The 20,069-nt window shown below is 40.3% G+C and overlaps 1 protein-coding gene across 2 annotated transcripts in view; it reads left to right on the top strand.

Moving 5' to 3' along the window:
• The window catches only part of ccdc149.S (coiled-coil domain containing 149 S homeolog), a 59,167-nt gene extending 39,825 nt beyond the window's left edge, over positions 1-19,342 (top strand). For both annotated transcript variants that reach the window (XM_018236054.2, XM_018236043.2), the window contains exons 11-12: positions 13,275-13,385; positions 18,077-19,342. In XM_018236054.2, the coding sequence (XP_018091543.1) occupies positions 13,275-13,385; positions 18,077-18,639 (674 nt within the window). In that variant the 3' untranslated portion in view covers positions 18,640-19,342. The remainder of the gene's footprint in view (positions 1-13,274; positions 13,386-18,076) is intronic.
• The last annotated feature ends 727 nt before the right edge of the window (positions 19,343-20,069 follow it).

The following is a 20,069-nucleotide window of genomic DNA, read 5'->3' as shown; positions in this document are numbered from 1 at the left end:
CTTAAAAGCAAACATCTTATTGGTTGCTATGAGTTACTGCTCCTGGGCAAACTTCGTGACTTTATTACATATAGAGGTTTGTATATATAAGAAATCACTTGTTTGATTAGTATCTTGGCAGAGGTCTGCTTTCAATAACTGCAGCCTTGTGCCTATTTTGAGCCCCCTACACTATCTTTCACTTTTGGCACGACCCTCCGTCCCTTTATCCGGGGGCATTGAGCATACACGATGTACCTCCTTGGGGGAGGAGGAGGACAGATCAAAATGTGCATTTTCTTAATGTACAGTATTTTTGTGAGTTGACCTTTTATTTTTACTGCACTTATACACAGAGGAGATGTAGGTGGTTGTTGCTGCCGCATACTGTATATTTCGGCCTTTTCTGGATGTGTTTTATATATCTATATATATATATATATATATATATATATATATATATATAGATATATATTACAGTAGGGGGTACATTATCCACTATATAGATATATATATATATATATATATATATATATATATATAGAGAGAGAGAGAGAGAGAGATATAGAGATATATATATATATATAGATATATAGATATATATATATATATAGATATATATATATATATATATATATATATATATATATATATATATATACACATACATAGAGATATATAGTGGATAATGTACCCCCTACTGTAATTTATAAAGATATTATGTTATCGAGGTGTTTTGTGACCATATTATTCAGGTCACATAACTCCGAGGTGACTACTAATATCTTTATAAATTACAGTAGGGGGTACATTATGCATTATAATCTACAGTTTATATGTACAGTGCCTTACAGTGTCTCTGCAGAGTTTTACTGGCATTGCTTTATGTGCTACAAAATTACACTTTTGAGGCTGTTTCATTTTGAACCCCCCTGATTTAATTTTTTCCCTTTATTTACTTTTTGGGGGATAAGTAACTTTTTGAATTCCATCTGCTATTTTCATTTTGCCTTGTTGGCTGCATTGAGTGACATCATCAGTTGCAGGTTAAAGACAGCTGAGGGGGGGGAAGGTGAATAAAGGAAGATGACAGAATCCAGGAACAGAGAGTGAAGGCTGAAGGTGGAGCGAAACCGGAGATTGACTGTGTGAGGGGTGAGGGAGACTGGAATGGCATCGGGGAGGGGGAGCTAAAGGAGCAGACACTAGTGATGGGCGAATTTATTCGCCAGGTGCGAATTTGTGGCAAATTCCCATTATTTGCTGCCGGCATCAATAACGAGCCACCGGCGTTGTTTCACTAATTTTTCGTTGTTTCACGAATTTCTTGGGAGATTTGCGAATTTTTCAGCGAAGCGAAATGCCCCAAATTCGCCCATCAATAGCGGACACTGAGGAGCAGGAAGTGAAAGTTAAAACGGGGAGTGGAAGGGAGGGGGAGTGAGACAGAGAGGCAGATGATAGAAGCTGGCGCATGCACATTTTGAATCTTTGGGAGCGCGTCTTCTAGTTCTAGTATGAGCGATTACCCCTGAAAAGTTCTTGAAGCGCGCGCCAATAAAAACTGCTTTCGGTGGTAACCATGGCAACTCGTGAAGCTAAAGGAGAACATTGTTGTCTATGGTTTTCTCCTCTGCTGCGCTCACCTTCTCTCAGACTCGAAAGCTTTTTAATCATACTTGTGTTCAGAAGGAAGAAAGGTATTGGCGAATGCGCATTTAGTTCGCATTTTGTCATCAAAAATAAAATGGAAATTACCAGACTGCAGATTATATAGTGAATAAAGTACCCCCTCTTGTAAAATATAAGGATATTATAAGTTTCCGAGGAGTTTCAAGACCATATAAAAACACGAGGCCGAAGGCTGAGTGTTTTTATACAGGTCAAGAAACTCCGAGGGTACTTCTAATATCCTCATATTTTGCAACTGGGGGTACTTTATTTATTATAATACACAAGTTTCAGTGAGTCATATGACAGAAATGACATCAGAACTCACTGTTTATAACTGATGACATCAGAACTCACTGTTTATAAGGATATACGTTTACAGGTAATTCAGGGCTTTTGTGTATTATATAGTGGATAATGTACCCCCTACTGTAATTTATAAAGATATTATGTTACCGAGGAGTTATATGACCATATAAAAGCACAAGGCCGAAGGCCGAGTGCTTTTATACAGGTCACATAACTCCGAGGTGACTTCTAATATCTTTATAAATTATAGCAGGGGGTACATTATGTATTATAATCTACATTTTCTAGGTGCAGTGTCTTGATTCCTAAAGATGTCTGGCTTTGCTTTATGAACTACAAAATTAGCCTGTTTTGCTTCTGTCCCACTTGCTGTTCTACAGTACCTGTAGTTGAATTCCTAGTTTTGTTCTACCCTTGCCTTCTTGCCTGCCATGGGTAACACCATAGGAGAAAGGCCAGGGAGGGAGGGAGATTGAAGGTGGGAGAGAGAGAGAGGTTATGCAAAAACTGGGTGGGTCGGTGGAAAGAAGGGGGGGGTAAGAACAGAGAGAGACCATGTGAGGGAAGGGGAGATCAGAGAGGGTTCCTAGACAAAGTGAAAAATGGAGAGGCAGGTAGTGAAACTTGAGACGGGGGTGTGAGAGAGATAATATGAAGAGAAAGGGAGAGCAGTAAGGCATCATAGGATGAGGGAGCAGACATGGATGTGCAGGCGGGAGCGAGAAATGAGACCGAAGCAATAAGGGGCAGTATCCGAGGAGTGAGAAAGTTTCCATTCTTAGGGGATAGAGGGCTGAGTTTTGTTCGCTTCTGTGAGACCCCCTCAATCCCCGCCTATCCCTCCTGTGCCCAGGAATAACCTCAGCGCTGATCATTCCCACGCTTACTTGTCTTTTGGAGCACAAGCCTTTCTGCTGCTGCTTCCCTTCCCTGCCTGCGTTGCCATTTGTTTCCTATTAGATTTATTTGGCTGAATGCAAAGTCCATTGGCTGCTGATATATATATACAGTATACCCCCCTCCATGCATTAGAAACAGCAACAACAGCAGCAGGGCTACTTGGCAGCCCGAGCACTGTGTTAGGCTGCAGCAGTCACTCAGCACTAAACAAGCAGCGCTGCTCCTAACAGGAGGGGGAGGGTGATTAACGCCATATTAGGTCAAAACCGCACCTCCTTAGATGTCTCCGGCTGACAGTGCTGCTCCCCTGGCTGGGCTTAGAGGTTTGGCTCTCGTGAAAGGAGGAGCGCTCCGTGCTGCGTAAGTAACATTTAATCCTGGCAGTCAGATGGGAGGGGGGAAAGAGCGGAGGAAGAGCTGCAGGGAGACGGAAGTGCTGACTCAAAGAAACAGCGCGTTCTGACGTCAGAACGCGCCGTTTATAAGGATATAATTTACAGTCTGGTCCCATAGGGAAAGGACCAGACTGTAGGTTATATATATATATATATATATTACTGGTAGGAGTAGTAGAGTAATAGAAAACCAACAGACCCAACAGTCATGACACGCTGCTGATTCCGTGTAATTGATTCATTCATTGAGGCTTGTTCCAAATAACAGCAGTGTTCAAAATAATAATAGCTTGTTCCAAATAATAGCAGTGTGGCGTTAAATTATTGAAAAAACAATTACGGCCCTTATTTAAGGAAGGAAGAAGCAAATGTTGTGCTGCTAGTTATAGTGTATTTCTCTCTGAAAATGTCAAATGGCTCGTTCCAGACATTGTTGAGGACTTTGATTAAAAAGTTGATTGGATAGGGGAAAACATATAAAGAAATGCAGAAAATGATCTCAAATGCTTTAAAATGGCACCAAAACATGAAAGACGTGAAAGAAAACTGAATACTACCAATCAAATGGATAGAAGAAAAGCCAAAATGGCAAAGTCTCAGCCAATGATCAGGTCCGGGAAGATAAAAGAAGGTGTAAAGTTACCTGTGATACAATTAGAAGACGCCTATGTGAAGCCAAGCTATCGGCAAGAAGCCCCCGCACAGTCCCATTGTTGGGGGAAAAAAACAGCGCAACATTTTGTGGACTGATGAAAGCAAGATTGTTCTTTTTGGGTCTAGGGGTCGCTGACAGTATGTCAGACGACCCCCAAACATTGAATTCAAGTCACAGTACACAGTGAAGCCAGTGGCACAAGCATCATGATATGGGGATGATTCTCATACTAAGGTGTTGGGCCTATTCATCACATACCAGGGATCATGGATCAGTTTCAATACATCAAAATACTTGAAGAGGTCATGTTGCCGTATGCCAAAGAGGAAACGCCCTTGAAATGTTAGGATAACAACCCGAAACACACCAGTAAACCAGTAACATCTTGGTTCCAGACCAACAATATTGACATTATGGAATAACCAGCCCAATCCCCGGACCTTAATCCAATAGAAAACTTGTGAGGCAAAAGCAAGAAATGCAGAAGAATTGTGGAAAGTAACAGAAGTTGGTGGACTCCATTTAACACAGATGTGCAGCAGTTCTCAGAAACACTGATTATACAACTCAATATTAGTTCAGTGATTCAAAGGGAAGCAAAATCTTGAAACATGTTTCAGTTTATACAGTGAATGAGTTTGTAAAGAAGAATATAGACGCTATTTTTTGGAACAGTTTAATATTCCCTTTTCTTCAATCTCTGTAAAAGAATAACACAAATGTGATAAATTTTTCTTTGTGTTTTGATTTGAAATAGAATGTGCAGTGTTCAGGGCCGGATTTACATAGAGGGCGCCCCTAGGCCCACTGAGGTTGTCGCCCCTGTCCCCTCCCCTTTATTCGTGCAAATTTTCATCATCAATGGGGAAATTTAAAAAATCGATTGTATCTCCAGCGCATCCCCAGTGTTTTTGAACCAATGTGGGTGTGGTTGGGCAGCATGCCACCCCCCTAAAATCCTGCCACCCTAGGCCCGGGCCTTGGTGGCCTTTCCACAAATCCGGGCCTGACCGTGTTCCCAATAAATTTGTGTGTATGGTAAGAAAAGCTATTATAAGGATTTTGAGCTTTATTCACCTTTTTAAACTAAAACTTTTTCTAAACACAAGTGGGTGGGTGTATGTTTGTGTGTATACACACATATATTTTTATATTATTCTTTTACACTGGATTGAGATGCAGAATAATATGAATACAGGTATTTATACATAGATGGTGATGAAGAAGCAGATTGTGTATGCAAGCTAAGCAGCGTTCTATTTCTGTGAAATGTATCAGGTGAGCGTGGCTATTGGTTTTGTCTGTGCTTCACTTGCCAGGAATGCATCGCTGATACAACACAGCATGTGAATATATTAAACGTTAAAGACTTCTATAGATAACTGTCTTCTTTCTCCCTTTTTTTATGCTTCATGAAGGCCTGAGCTACAAAGTCTCTGTGGGATTTGGGAGTACGTTAAACTTGAAATATCTTTTATGGCATTAATAAATGGAATGACACCTCTTATCGTAGGATGTGTGATTGTGTAGGCTGCTGTATGTGTGTGTGAGATATATAATGTAGAAAATGAACAGCACCATCGATTTGGATGTGGTTTAAAAAGCCTTTATTTGTGCTCTTGTGGGCATCCCCCGCGACGTTTCAGGCCATGTGGCCTTTTATCAAGCTTGATAAAAGGCCACATGGCCTGAAACGTCGCGGGGGATGCCCACAAGAGCACAAATAAAGGCTTTTTAAACCACATCCAAATCGATGGTGCTGTTCATTTTCTACATTACATGGTCTGTCAATGGAAAGTGGTCGTTGCAGAACGTGCACCATCAAGGCAAGATACTAAGAATCGGTGTGCTGACTAAATTTGTTCTCCAATGTGTGAGATATATATACATAATATTTAGTGGAGAATTAATTTCTTTGGGCCCAGAAAAAAGTTTTTTGTTTTTTTTTAAATGAGTCTGCAACTTTTTTTGCTCAGGGCAGCTACCCTAGTTTGGTTTACGACACAGATTTTACATTTTCCAGGGGACCGGAAAAAAAATCCATGAAAATGTAAAATCAGGGTTTTTATGTAAAAATGGTGTAAACGACAAACAAAAACATTTTTAAAGCAGGAAAAGACACATTTACAGGGGAACATTCAGGTTTTTAATGAAAGTGGACCAAAATTATTATAAAAAATGTGGGAAAACATACTTAAATGATAAGTAAACCTGTTTTATACCTGGGTTATAGTTGCTATTCTAAGCACTTTTGAAATTTACATTCAGTATTTTTTTGTTTTTTTAATTCCAAGATATTAAGGGATATATGTACTGTAAATATGATTGAATTTTGTTACAACAGCACCAGCTGCTGGTCAGTTTCTGATCATAACGTAGTCAAGGAAGTTGTCAAGAGAAGGAAAGAAGGCTGGTCTGATGTTCTTAAAACATTAGAAACCTCAGATAACTTTTCTCACATTTTCCTGACCAGAAGACCATTAGAACAGTTAATTACTGCTAATTCCTATTATAGGGGAACAGTTTAAATGTGTTAATCAAGGAGACCCACCTTGGACACCTTAAAGGGATACTGTCATGGGAAAAAAACTGTTTTGAATGAATCAGTTAATAGTGCTACTCCAGCAGAATTCTGCACTGAAATCCACTTCTCAAAAGAGCAAACAGATTTTTTTATATTCAATTTTGAAAGTATTTTTCTCCTAAAGTGCAGGCACAAGTCACATGACCAGTGGCAGCTGGGAAATTGACAAAATGTCTAGCCCCATGTCAGATTTCAAAATTGAATATAAAAAAAATCTGTTTGCTCTTTTGAGAAATGGATTTCAGTGCAGAATTCTGCTGGAGTAGCACTATTAACTGATTCATTTTGAAAAAAACATGTTTTCTGATGACAGGATCCCTTTAAGACAGGAGACCCACCTTTGACACCATCTCTGCTTTAAGACCTTCTATTTGCCTTTCTTTATCATCCGTTTCTACTTCCCAGTGAGCCATTACCTATTTGCCCATGGGTTTTTTTTTCTTTATATCTCATTTCATAATAATTTTCAGTAAGACATTTTCATTGAAACCTGCCTGTGTTCTTATTGACCAGTTAATTACTGATTATTCCTGTTATAGGGAAACAGTTTAAATGTTTCTAAGTTAATCAAGGAGACCCACCTTGGACACCTTAAGTATCTCTGCTTTAAGACCTTCTATTGACCTTTCTTTATCATCTGTTTCTACTTCCTAGTGAGCCATTAGCTATTTGCCCATGGGGTTTTTGTTTCTTTACATCTCATTTCATAATAATTTTCAGTAGGACAATTTTATCGAAACCTGACTGTGTTAGTATTGCTACATCCTCTGCTTCATCACTGTACTAAAAAAATGCAATTTATGTTCTGGGCTACGGAAGAAGCCATAACTCAGCAAAAATAGTAATGTTGATTTTAAGAAAAAGGAAGGAAATCTCAAAAGACAATCCCTAACTGACCCTTCCTCTGCATGTCCCTTTGTGATATTCACTAGAGTGGACGACTGCTGTTTATCTTTGTTATTCAATAGTTATAGGTCTCTGGAAAAAGGCCTCTACAGTGACCCAAACTTTATATATTTGTAAATGGATTTCGTGGTCAGATATGTGTTTGGGGAGACAGGTTTACCTTTGGGGTGACATACTATTTTTCCCGATACAATTAAATTTAAATTTTGTTTTTGAGGCTTACTCAGATGTAACCATTAGGTTGCTTGATAGAGTTTGTTATATTTTGCTGATGGTTCATCAGCAGTTTTGGTAAACGTTTCTGCTTCTTAGTTTAGTAGAACAAAAGGTAAAATTGCCTTCGCATAAAGGGGTTTACTAGTGCTGTGCGGGCCTGTCTGATACCCGCGGATTTACCCGCAGGTCGGGCGGGATTGGGCTGCCCTCGCACTCCTCTTCGTTGGTGGCTTGCACTGCTGGCTTCCGGGTTCTTCTTCTATAGATGCTGTGCCTGCTCTCCCCGTCCTTTTTGTGACGTCATGGGCGGGTCAGCGTGGGTCTAAAAAAAGGAATCCGTTAGGCGGGTTTGGGCGGGTGCGAGTGGAGGGACTGCGGATGGGCTTTTGGCGGGTTCGGGTCGGGAAAACCCGACCCACACATCACTATTGTTCACCTTTAAAATATCTTTAGTAGGCTGTAGAGAGGGATATTCTGAGTCAATTTGCAACTGGTTTTCTTTTTATTATTATTATTATTTTTTTTATTTATTTAGATATTTATTCAGCAGCTCTCCAGCTTGCATTTTCAGCAATCTAGTTGCTAGGATCCAGATTACCCTAGCAGCCTTCCATTGATTTGATTAAGAGACTGGAATATGAATAGGAGAGGCCTGAATAGATAGATGAGTAATAAAAGGTAGCAACAACAAATTTGTAGCCTTAAAAAGCATTTGTTTTTAGATGGGGTTAGTGACCCCTATTTGAAAGCTGGAAAGATTCAGAAGAAGAAAAAGGCAAATAAGTTAAAAACTAGAAAAAATGAAGGCTAATTGAAGTTGCTTAGTATTAGCCATTTACACTTAATGGTAACGTAAATGTGAACCACCCCCATAATCAGTTATTTTGCCTAATAGTTGAAAAAATTGGACAGCACTGACTTTAGGACCTTAAATGCCTGTATCAAATTGGACATACCGATGGGCCAAATCTCTGTTCCTGCTGATTTCCATTCGGATGATTTACCATTTATCCTGACACTCAAGCTTATGACACTTTGCTTGCCTAGAAAGTAAGGCAAGTAGCAGAAAACAGTAAGCCTTGCGTTGTGTTGAGATTAGAACTTGCCTTTTCTTCCATGACTGCCTATGATCAATATTCTCTCCCCCCCCCACTCCAGTGCTTCTTGCTACATGGGCTATATTTACCTTTCATGAGAACCATTTCTTTAACCCATATAAGGGAACATTGCATTTCTGTAAGCCACGTATGCATGTCAGACTGGTAGCATTCCCTTGTGTAGAACCCTACTACAAATGAATGTTGATGTCCTTTATCACCACTGAAATTCATCAAAAGTGGTTTAATTTTCCTACTAAAATAAATTTAGTTTTACCTGTATTCAAAGTTGCAGATACAGGTATGGGACCTGTTATCCAGAATTCATGGGACCTGGGGTTTTCCGGATTAATTTGGATCTTCATACATTAAAGGGGGAACGAACGCCACACAAACAGAACTTAAGCTTTTTGAAAAGTAAACCTAGTTTCAAGCAACTTTGCAATATACATCAGTTAAAAAATATGCAGACTTTTCATGATTTTTCATGGTTTGGAACAGTTCCCTAAGCCTAGCGCCGTACTCTCATGCTGATCTGTCTGACTACTTTTCTGAGCTGGCTGACTACTGTTACTTTGTATCAACAGCCATCTGTCCTCCGCCTGCATCCTCCAAACCCCACAATTCCCTGCACACACGATTTCAATAAGGAAAGGAACATCACAGTGCAATGCATTGTGGGTTATGTGGTTGTTACAATTTGTAACATCAGTTTTTAGTCCCTCCTTCCCTGCCAGGATTTCAAATGATGCAGAAAGAGAACTGTTAAACAGTTGGATTTCAGCATAGAAAATGGCATTTATTCATACTTTTTGAAGAAACGGGTAACTGTGATGTGATGTGTATTAGGGGTTTCTATGTTATGTGGGCCTCTTTATCAAATTTTGGTTTGGAACCCGGAGTTCCCCTTTAAGTCTACTAGAAAATCATGTAAACATTAAATAAACCCAACAGGCTGGTTCTGCTTCCAATAAGGATTAATTATATCTTAGTTTGGATCAAGTACAAGGTACTGTTTTATTATTACAGAGGAAAAAGTCTATGGGAGACAGCCTTTCTGTAGTTCGGAGCATTCAGGATACTGGGTTTCCGCATAATGGATCCCATACCTGTATTTACAGAAATTTGATAATGGTCATTCTAAAGCCACTGCCCACCTGCAATTGTTTTTAATTAACACTGTCCATAAATGTATTGGTCTGGCCCCGTTGTTAGTCTGGCGTGGAGCTGAGAGCCTTCTGACTTCTCATCATCCCATTATGACAATAACAAAATCTTGAGCCATTGTGCTGGAGCCGTCTGCAGCTAAACAGTTTGTTCAGCATTTCCTTTCACTTTTACAAGGACACTTGCCAGTGTGTTTCGGGTGTGAACATCCCAGAATTCTGGCCTGCTGTCTTTCACACTGTCAGCAGCACATTTAAAGTGGACCTGTCACCCAGACATTAAGGGGCAGATGTATGAAGGGTCGAATATCGAGGGTTAATTAACCCTCGATATTCGACTAGGAACTAAAATAGTTCGGCTTCCAATATCGAAGTCGAACGATTTAGCGCAAATCCTACGATCGAAGGATTTTAATCCAACGATCGAAGGAATATCCTTCGATCAAAAAATCTCAGGCAAGCCTATGGGGACCTTCCCCATAGGCTAACATTGACTTCGGTAGCTTTTAGCTGCCGAAGTAGGGGGTCGAAGTTTTTCTTAAAGAGACAGTACTTCGACTATCGAATGGTCGAATAGTCTAACGATTTTTAGTTCGAACCGTTCGATTCGAAGTCGAAGTAGTAGTCGAAGGTCGAAGTAGCCCATTCGATGGTCGAAGTAGCCCAAAAAACACTTCGAAATTCAAAGTTTTTTTAATTCGAATCCTTCACTCAAGCTTCATGAATCGGCCCCTAAAAGTTGTATAATAAATGTCCTTTTCAAATTAAACATGAAACCCAAATTATTTTTTTATTTAAGCATTCATAGCTGTTGTAAACTTCTGGCATAGAGGCGGGGCAGGCAATTACTTTCACTTTCCATTTAGCACTTATTAGATGTAACTGCTCTCCCCACATTCCCCCGTTCTCTTAACCATTTAATTGTGTAGCCAGTGCATGGGGATGGACATCAGGTCCCACATTCTGGTGCACAAACAAGATTCTGAGATGATACAAGACTTGTCTTAATAACAGTGTCCACAGAATCGCTCCTGCCTGCTTGTTATAATTATGAATTCCCAGACGGAAGGAAACGATTCAAAAATTTTTTACAGTGTAATTAAAGTTAATTTTACTTGACTAACATGATAAAATAGGATTTGGAATAATTTTTTGGGTGATGGGTCTCCTTTAACTGCTTCTCTCCAAGGCATGTTGAGCAACATTTTCTATTAAAGAGCACCAATGCAATAGTTGGACTGTAGAAGAATATTATTATTAATAGAGGTAAAGGATTTGCTATCCGGAAATGCTTGAGACCTGGGATTTTCCACATGAGGGATCTTTTGGCAATTTGGGTCATTATACAGTCTAAAAATCATTTAAACATTAAATACACCCAGTAGGTTTGGTTTGCCACCAATATGGATTCATGCAGCTTAGTTACCATCAATTGAAAGATATATATAGATATTTTTATAACAGAGAAAAATAAAATCTTTTTTAAAAACTTTAGAATTATGTGCTTAAAATGGAGTGTATAGGAAAAGGGTATCCCATAATAATAATAATAACCTCCCGTTTTCAGCAGGACAGTCCCTCTTTTGACCGCTCAACCCGCAGTGACTCGTTTGTACCGGAAAGTCCTGTTTTTCTCTGCACTAAACAACCAGAAAAAGAAATAAAGTTTCTAACTTAATTGGCTTTTGGCAGAGAGCCCAGAACAGCCTCGGCTGCATATAAGATACTTTTGTAACAATTTCAAGATAAGCAACTAAGTTATTGTAACAATATAAGATAACAGGTCCCTTAGACTCACAGTTTAAAGGGAAATTCATTTTCATTAGCAAAAGTTTAAGAACTGAAAAAAATCACAGAAATATGTTTAAACTTTTATAACCTGCCAAATTTTGTAAAATGAACATGGTAATTAGGGGGTGTGGCCACACGCATGGCAACTTTTTTGTAGAAATGTAGGGCACATAATACTGGAAAGCAACACCCAAACAGGAACCCAGACATAGTATCAGTGTACCCTATGCTCCCTGTTTGTGACAAACTCTGTCTGTCCTATGTCCCTGTGTGCGCCATATTCTGCCTATCCTATGCTCCCTGTGTGTACCATACTCTGCCTGCCCTATGCTTCCTGTGTGTGCCATACTTTGACTGCCCTATGCTCTTTCTGTGTGGCAGATGCTGTTAAACTAAAACTCTCAGAAGCACTTAGAAGCCAGTGGGTTGCTAGAAGTTGTAGTTTTAGTATGACCATTCGATGAGAGCCATTTCAGTGGATAATGGTGCCCATGTGCCACGTGTCATTAACAGTGAAAATTATGGGGGAAAAGATTCTGAGAAAAGTTGTCAGGACAATGCAACATGTCTCTTCTTGCCTCATTAAGCTTTGTAACGGCTCAAGTGTGTGTTCTTTAAGCAGTGCATCTGAATGTGTCTAGTCTTTGTTTTGTGTGTGCCAAGTATAACGTCGAATTTAAAGGCATACTGTCATGGGAAATTTTTTTTTTTTTTAAATTAATCAGTTAATAGTGCTGCTCCAGCAGAATTCTGCACTGAAATCCATTTCTCAAAAGAGCAAACAGATTTTTGTATATTCAATTTTGAAATCCGACATGGGGCTAGACATTTTGTCAATTTCCCAGCTGCCCCAAGTCATGTGACTTGGCGTTTTGGGGAGATTTGGTCACCTCGTTTTTGCTGCGACCAATCTCCCCAAACGCCTTCCCTGAATATGCGCCGGCTAAAATAAGAAAACGCCGGCGCTATTCGTTTTCCGAAGTCGCCTGAAGATCCTCGTGAGGCGACTTCGGAAAACAAACCGCCGCGTTTGATTAGCTCCAGCGTTTTTTTTTTTCATTTTAGCCGGCGCAGGAACAGGGAAGGCGTTTGGGGAGGCAATTCTCCCCAAAACGCCCTGTTTGGACTTACCCTTATAATGATTTCGGCTGATCAAGCAAAAGCAGATTTACTAAAGACTAGACACCCCTCCCTCTCCACTCTCACGAAAATGCCGGCACGGATAGATAATTACATTATTGCAGATATGTCAGGCGCTATCCGGCTTTGGGAAAACAAACAGACGGCTGCACTTGGCTTCCTGTGGAGAAATCCCAAGAACAGAATGTTACAGTAACAGGAGGCATCCATTATTCATCTTTCCCATGTTGCCTTGTGAGATGATGGCTTTCCTGTTAGTACTGGGGCGGGACACTTCTGGGAAGAGATCCACGTAAGATTATGCCGGCAGATATAATGGGAATATGTTATATCTTTATCAGTTATGTGTCTTGATGTATACAGTTTCTATGTATGATAAAAGTTCCAGTCATTTGCACTGGGCCAAGGCTTTGTTTGTTTGTCTCCCACACTAACTGCATTGTATTTGTCTCCATTCTCTGGCAGGAGGTAGGGACACTATAACTCTCAGTAATCCATCATCTCCTTCAAGGGGGCCAAAATCTCTTATACCGGCATTTACTGATGTGCCTCACCATAAGCCGCTGACCAATGAAGGTAAGAACTCGTGTTGGTTTTTGAAGTTGTTTGCTTGGCATTCCAGGCCTTGTACAAGAAAACGATACCCCCGAACATTGCAGGTCTCTATACAGGGTCGTACTGGCCCGGCCAGACCCCCTCTCCCAATACTCGGATTGTAGAGCGGGGCCTTCATGCATGCACGCAGAGCGGCGCGTCACAGTATACTCTATACAAACCCATTGCATGAAACCGCTCATATGTGAATGAATTTAAATTAACTTTCAGTATGACGTAGAGAGTGGTATTCTTAGAAAATTTGCAGTTGGTTTTCATTTTTTATTATTTGTGGTTTTTGAGTTATTTAGCTTTTTATTCAGCAGCTCTCCAGTTTGCAATTTCAGCCGTCTTTTTGCTAGGGTCCAAATTCCCCTAGCAACCATGCACTGATTTGAATAAGAGACTGGAATATGAATAGGAGAGGCTTGAATAGAAAGATGAGCAATAAAACACAGCAATTTGAAAGCTGGAAAGAATCAATTTGGAAGGCAAAGAGTTCAAAAACTGTAAAAAAACAAAAAAACAATACATAATGAAGACCAATTGAAAAATTGCTTATTCTTGTCCATTCTATATAATACTAAAAGTTAACTGGAAGGTGAACCGCCCCTTTAATAAACTTTTTTTTTTTAAAAAAAAAAATATATATATACTTTTCTAGTCAGCTTTGAATTATTTGCTATTGGATAATCTTAAATAGAAAAATCCCATTATAAATACTAAGGGCCACCTCCTGGATCATACGATTCACTGGGCGCACACAATCCTAGGGCACATAATGAATGGACAGAGTTCTGTCTTTTATTCCCACACTTCTTCCTGTTACAGTTAGAGCTGCAGTATTTCTGGTCAGGTGATCTCTGAGGCAGCACACAGAATGGTAGTGATGTAAAAGGGCAATATTTACGTAAATATACAGTATATACCAGTTTGGTCAGATTCTTTAATATGCCACTTATTACAATATAAATTATCTGTTAAGTATTCATTCTTAAGGTTTAGTTTTCATTCTTAAGGTTTAGTTTTCCTTTACCAGAACTCTTGAACTTCTTAACATGAACTTGTTCAGCTGGGCTTGTGTAAATAAAAAGGTGCATAAGCACTATCTCAACTACCAGAAATAAATATATATAAATATACAGGTATGGGACCTATTTTTTAGATCCATTATCCAGAAAATTCCAAATTACAGGATGGCATCAAATTTTTAAAAGTGATTCCTTTTTTCTCTGTAATAATAAAACTGTAAAGTACAGAGATCTAAATTACGGAAAGATCCCGTATCCGGAAAACTCCAGGTCCCGAGTATTCTGGATAATGGGTCCCATACCTATACTGTAAAATATATGCTCATATTTGTCACTGATATTATGTCAGTGAGGATGATCAATAGGAAGCCTTGTTGTATGTATACAAATGACACCCATATGCCCTCATGCAGCCCCTCTAAAATACTAAATGATCCTTCTACAGGTATGGGCTCCATTATCCAGAAACCAGTTATCCAGAAAGCTCTGAATTACGGAAATGCCGTCACCCACAGACACCATTTTATCCAAATAACCCAATTTTTTTTAAAATGATTATCCTTATTGAAGGCAGTACCAGTCTATTGGGTTTATTTTATATGATTTTCTAATAGACTTAAGGTATAAAGATCCGTTATCTGGGAATACCCAGGTCCCGAGCATTCTGGATAACAGGTCCCATACCTGTATATGTAAAAAGACGCATAGGCCTATCCCCTCTACTGGGCCTTTGTTACAGTACAACAGCTGGTGGGCTGCGGGTTGGATATCCCTGTTGTATAAACAAAAATATCTAACAGCTGCTACAGTCTATTAGCAGACTGAAGTACTTTAATGTAATTTAAAATAGTTTGTGCCTTAATTGTGTTTGAATATTTAATTACTATATTACCATATCAGTGTTTATAAGTAATGAGGTTCTTTATAATAATAATAAAACCTTAATTCATCACCTCTATGTGTATAAGTTATACATATTTGTTACACACGGCTGCCTCCATGATAAGTACCTGGAGCCACTGGAGCAGTCCCAAAGCTGGGCAAGCTGTATGAGTCATCTCAGGCTTAAAGGGGAACTAAAGTGTAACCAAAGAAGCAGACAGAAATGTTGTTCATTATGTTTTGTGCTTCTGTACCAGCCCAAGGCAACCACAGCCCTTTAGCTGTAAAGATCTGTGTCTCCAAAGATGCCCCAGTAGCTCCCCATCTTCTTTTCTGCTGATTCACTGCACATGCTCTGTGCTGCTGTCACTTACTGAGCTTAGGGACCCACTCACAATATACAGTACACATAGAATAGAAATGTCACAATATAAGGCTGATTAGTAATTAATACACATAATTACTACATGGCAGCCCAGAAACCAGTGCAATTAGCATCAGAATTTAATAATCAGCCCTGTAGCATCAGCTTATACCTTATTTTTTGCTTGATAATTAGTGACGACCCTACTGGGGCATCTTTGGAGACACAGATCTTTACTGCTAAAGGGCAGTGGTTGCCTTGGGCTGGTACAGAAGCACAAAATATAATGTACAACATTTATAGCTACTTCTTTAGTTAAGCTTTAGTTCTACTTTAATGGGTCTCTTTGGGCCCACTGTATTGCCCACCAATTTGGCTCACGAATTGAGCATATCTCATTGAGTATGGCTGGCTCTTTTTTTTTTTTTATATATAGAAGCAATATGTGTTCTGCAAGAAGATTGATTAACCCTGTAACTGCCAGCAAACAGACATAGGAGATAAGGGAATTACTGCTGGTACTCTGCACTCACGTGGCTTTGGAATTATTCAGGTGGCCATATACATAATAAACACAAATGCCATGAATACTCCTGAGTGCTAAACTGAGATTATATTTATTAAAATACATTAAATCAGATACAAATATTGATGTGTGATAAAAATATTTCCATGTGATCGGTTTCCAAGCAGCCCGCCCTTAGATACGCACCCAGCAGTGCTGAGCATTGTGAGCAGTCTGTAATGACTCCGATCTCACGGTTAGCGATGCACAATATCCGTGTATTTACCCTCCAGGGATTCTTTCACTTTCTACCGTTTTCTTAAGTCAAAGCCGGCAGGCGAGCAGCGCAGCGTTTGCCTAATGAGATATTGCAGTCAGCAACGCATGGCCGCATTAGCAAATCACTCTAAACAGTCTCGCTGTGTTTCTGCTCAGCCAGAGCACATCCCATTTGTAATTGTGGACAGATTAAGGATCTCCTTGGAGAGCCTGTGTGAGCTCTGTCTGTAAGTAGGATTTGATTCTAATTGCTGCAGATAATGAACTCATTAATTTTGCTAAAAAGGGAAATTTGAAGTCCCATCCAGCAAAAACCTCTAACTCTATTTTTACAATCTTATAAAAAAAAATTAAAAAGCTATGTGTCCAAATTCCTTCATTCCCACAGTAGATATTTACCCCCATATGAAATAAAAGGCACATAGTTTGCCCAGGCCTAGTATCCCATAGCCAATAAGGTGTTTGCTTGTGAACCAGCAGCCAGTAAATGTTTCCTGCTGATTTTGTTTTCTACTTGTGATTAGACCTGTGTCAAACCTTGCTCCTTTAATTACATAAATCCCATAGTGCTTTCAGGTATAGTTCAGCCATGACATGGAGCTGCTGAATATGTGAGGTTATCTGGATCAGGCACACACAACCTTAGTGGATTATAGCAGTATGGTTTCCATAATATATCGCCAATGGAATCCTTGAATCTTATTGGATGGTCAAGAAGAGGAATAATAGGATAGAATTAAGACAACTTTTTAAACTCCATGCATGTATAAATGGGCAGAAAAAGTACATAGGCACTATGCCTTATAAATACATTTTTTGCCGTCAGTGTAGAAGGCAAAGCGCTCTCTGGCCCCCTCCCCAAGCCTCAACCTGGCCCCCCGAGCCGCAACCCGGCTCCCCTCCATGAGCAACCTGGCTCCCCTCCTTGAGCCACAACCTGGCTCCCCTCCTTGAGCCACAACCTGGCCCCCCTCCTTGAGCCACAACCTGGCCCCCTGGCCTCCACCAAGGAGGGAGGAAATGGCTTCCATGAAAGGACGGATCTGGGCCATCAGGGCCCAACGGGTTTTTTCCCGGTGTCCCGCTGTTCCAGTCCGGAACTGTTTCCACTAGTTTATGACATTCCCCCATAAATTGTCTATATGTCTAGTGCAGGGATGCACCGAATCCACTATTTTGAATTCGGCCGAACCCTTTGTGAAAGATTCGGCTGAATACCGAACCGAAATCCTAATTTGCATATGCAAATTAGGGGTGGGAAGGGGAAAACATGTTTTACTTCCTTGTTTTGTGACAAAAAGTCACGAAATTTCCCTCCCCGCCCCAAATTAGGATATGCAAATTAGGATTTTGTTCGTCCGGAAAGAAGGATTCGAATCCTGCTGAAAAAGGCTGAATCCTGGGCGAATCCTGAATCGAATCCTGAATTCGGTGCATCCCTAGTCTAGTGCCACACAGTGTTATATATATAATGCATGTGGCAACCAAGATATCGGGCCTGTAGTCCTTTAGGCTCTTCCGAGTTATTCTGGGCTGTGCCCAGGTGACAAACCCAGTTATGTTTATAATGAGGCTTCCATCCACTAATGAACAACTGTTTTGTATTTCACAGAACACGGTCAACCAGGTGTTGAGTTGGGGTCTCCTGCTTTAGATGAGGGAAGCGACAATGAAGCTGCCAAACAACTGGCAAACTCTCAGGTTCCATTGGGTAACACTTACGATAACACGTACCTGCATCCCTTCATCCCATTGCTGTGCCAGGAAAATGAAGACTTAGAAAGACAAGGCCCAGAGATTGCTAAGATGACACAAGAGCTGACAGCTGGAGAAATAGAAGAAACCAGTTTTGAAATTCCTCCTGACAGCCAGAGTACAGCAAGCAGTCAAGAGAACCATGACAACTTACAATCACCTTTTTCCAGCCCGGAACCTTCAGGAGCCATGAGTAAAAAGCACCCAGATATAAGTCTGGGAGATGAAAACATTGTGCCGGTTCCTCAGGAATGTGCAGATGAGATCACAGCCGGCAGCAATGTTAACCAGTGTACAGAAGCCCAGCATGACAACAAAGATTGCTGGGAAATAGAAGACTGTGACTCTTCCGAAAAAGCTGCCAACAACAGCTGTGAATTGATAGAGAGGTGTAACCGTTTGAATGAGAGCGTTTCCTGACTTTAATTGAAGTTCCTTCCAAAGATTTATTTATTTCAATCGAGAGAGGTATTTAGCCGGCAGAGGAACACTGCACAATTAAACATCATTTGCATGTTAGGTCTTTATTGAACTTCATTTCAAGATAGGAGATATTTTATTTATATAAGCAGCAATATGTGTATTGTTTCAGTGTGTAGTCCTGTCCATGCTCCTGTTGTTTTATCATTATTTTAATGCTTTTGCTTTAGACCTATGGCTGCCGTTTGGATTGCTGCCTCAGACAGAGCTTTTCCAATATTTGGGAATCGGTGCCAAACAATTTCAGGCAATTTGATCACCATTGGTCTCTGCTATGGAACTGCGGCAGTCAATATCCTCCCATGTGTGTCTTATGAATTTACACTGGTGTTTAAAGGAGAATTCAAATGCTTTAATTAAATACCCCTACCCCCCTACCCTAAATAGCCCCCTCCCCCCCAGCTTACCTGATACCCCGGGCAAATGCCTCTAACGTTTTACTTAGCCCTCAGTGCCGATTCTGACCTCGGGAGTTCAAGTGCGTCATCTTCTTTTCTTCCGTATTCTTCGTGAAGTTATCAGAGTTTCGCCACATGCGCAGTTGGAGTAATATTCCGGTCTCTAACAACTATGCATGCGCCAAAAGTCGCAATAATCCACTATTTTGGATTTCCCCGAACCCACGAATCCTTTGTTAGAGATTCTGCCGAATACCGAACCGAATCCGAATTTGCATATGCAACTTATGGGTGGGAAGGGGAAACCGTTTTTTTACTTCCTGTTTTTGTGACAAAAAGCTAAGTGATTTGGCCGGGCAGAAGGATTTGGAAGGATTCAGAATCCTGGATTCGGTGCATCCCTACTTTCGGCGCAGTTGTTTCAGAAATTTTTTGCGACTTTCGCTGCATGCGAAGTTGTTCGACACCGGATTTTACTCCAACTGCGCATGCGCCTAAACTCCGATTACTTCACGAAGAATACCGAGGAAAAGAAGATGGCGCTGTGAACTCCCAAAGTCAAAATCGGCACTGAGGGGTAAGTAAAAAGTTAGGGACATTTGCCTGGTATACCAGGTAGGCTGGGGGGGAGGAGGGAGGGGGGTCTATTTAGGGTAGGGGGGTAGGGGTATTTAATAAAAGCGGTTGAATTCTCCATTAATACCAAAGTCAAAACTCCCAAAAAAAATCCCAAACCAAATGTATGCCAAGTCCAGCAACCTATAAGGCTCTCTTCTGCCTTACTTGTATTGATCCATAAGCAGATGGTAATATTGTACTCCACTTCTTGTCAGTCTCTTTAAAGGACAAGGAAAGTCTAAAATAGGATAAGGCTAGAAATGCTGTATTTTGTATACTAAATATAAACATGAACTTAGTGCACCACAAGCCTAATCAAACAAATAATTTATGCTTTCAAAGTTGGCCACAGGG

Source organism: Xenopus laevis, chromosome 1S (assembly GCF_017654675.1).
Source record: "Xenopus laevis strain J_2021 chromosome 1S, Xenopus_laevis_v10.1, whole genome shotgun sequence".
Taxonomy (NCBI): Eukaryota; Metazoa; Chordata; class Amphibia; order Anura; family Pipidae; genus Xenopus; species Xenopus laevis.
This window is presented reverse-complemented; position numbering and strand designations above follow the sequence as displayed.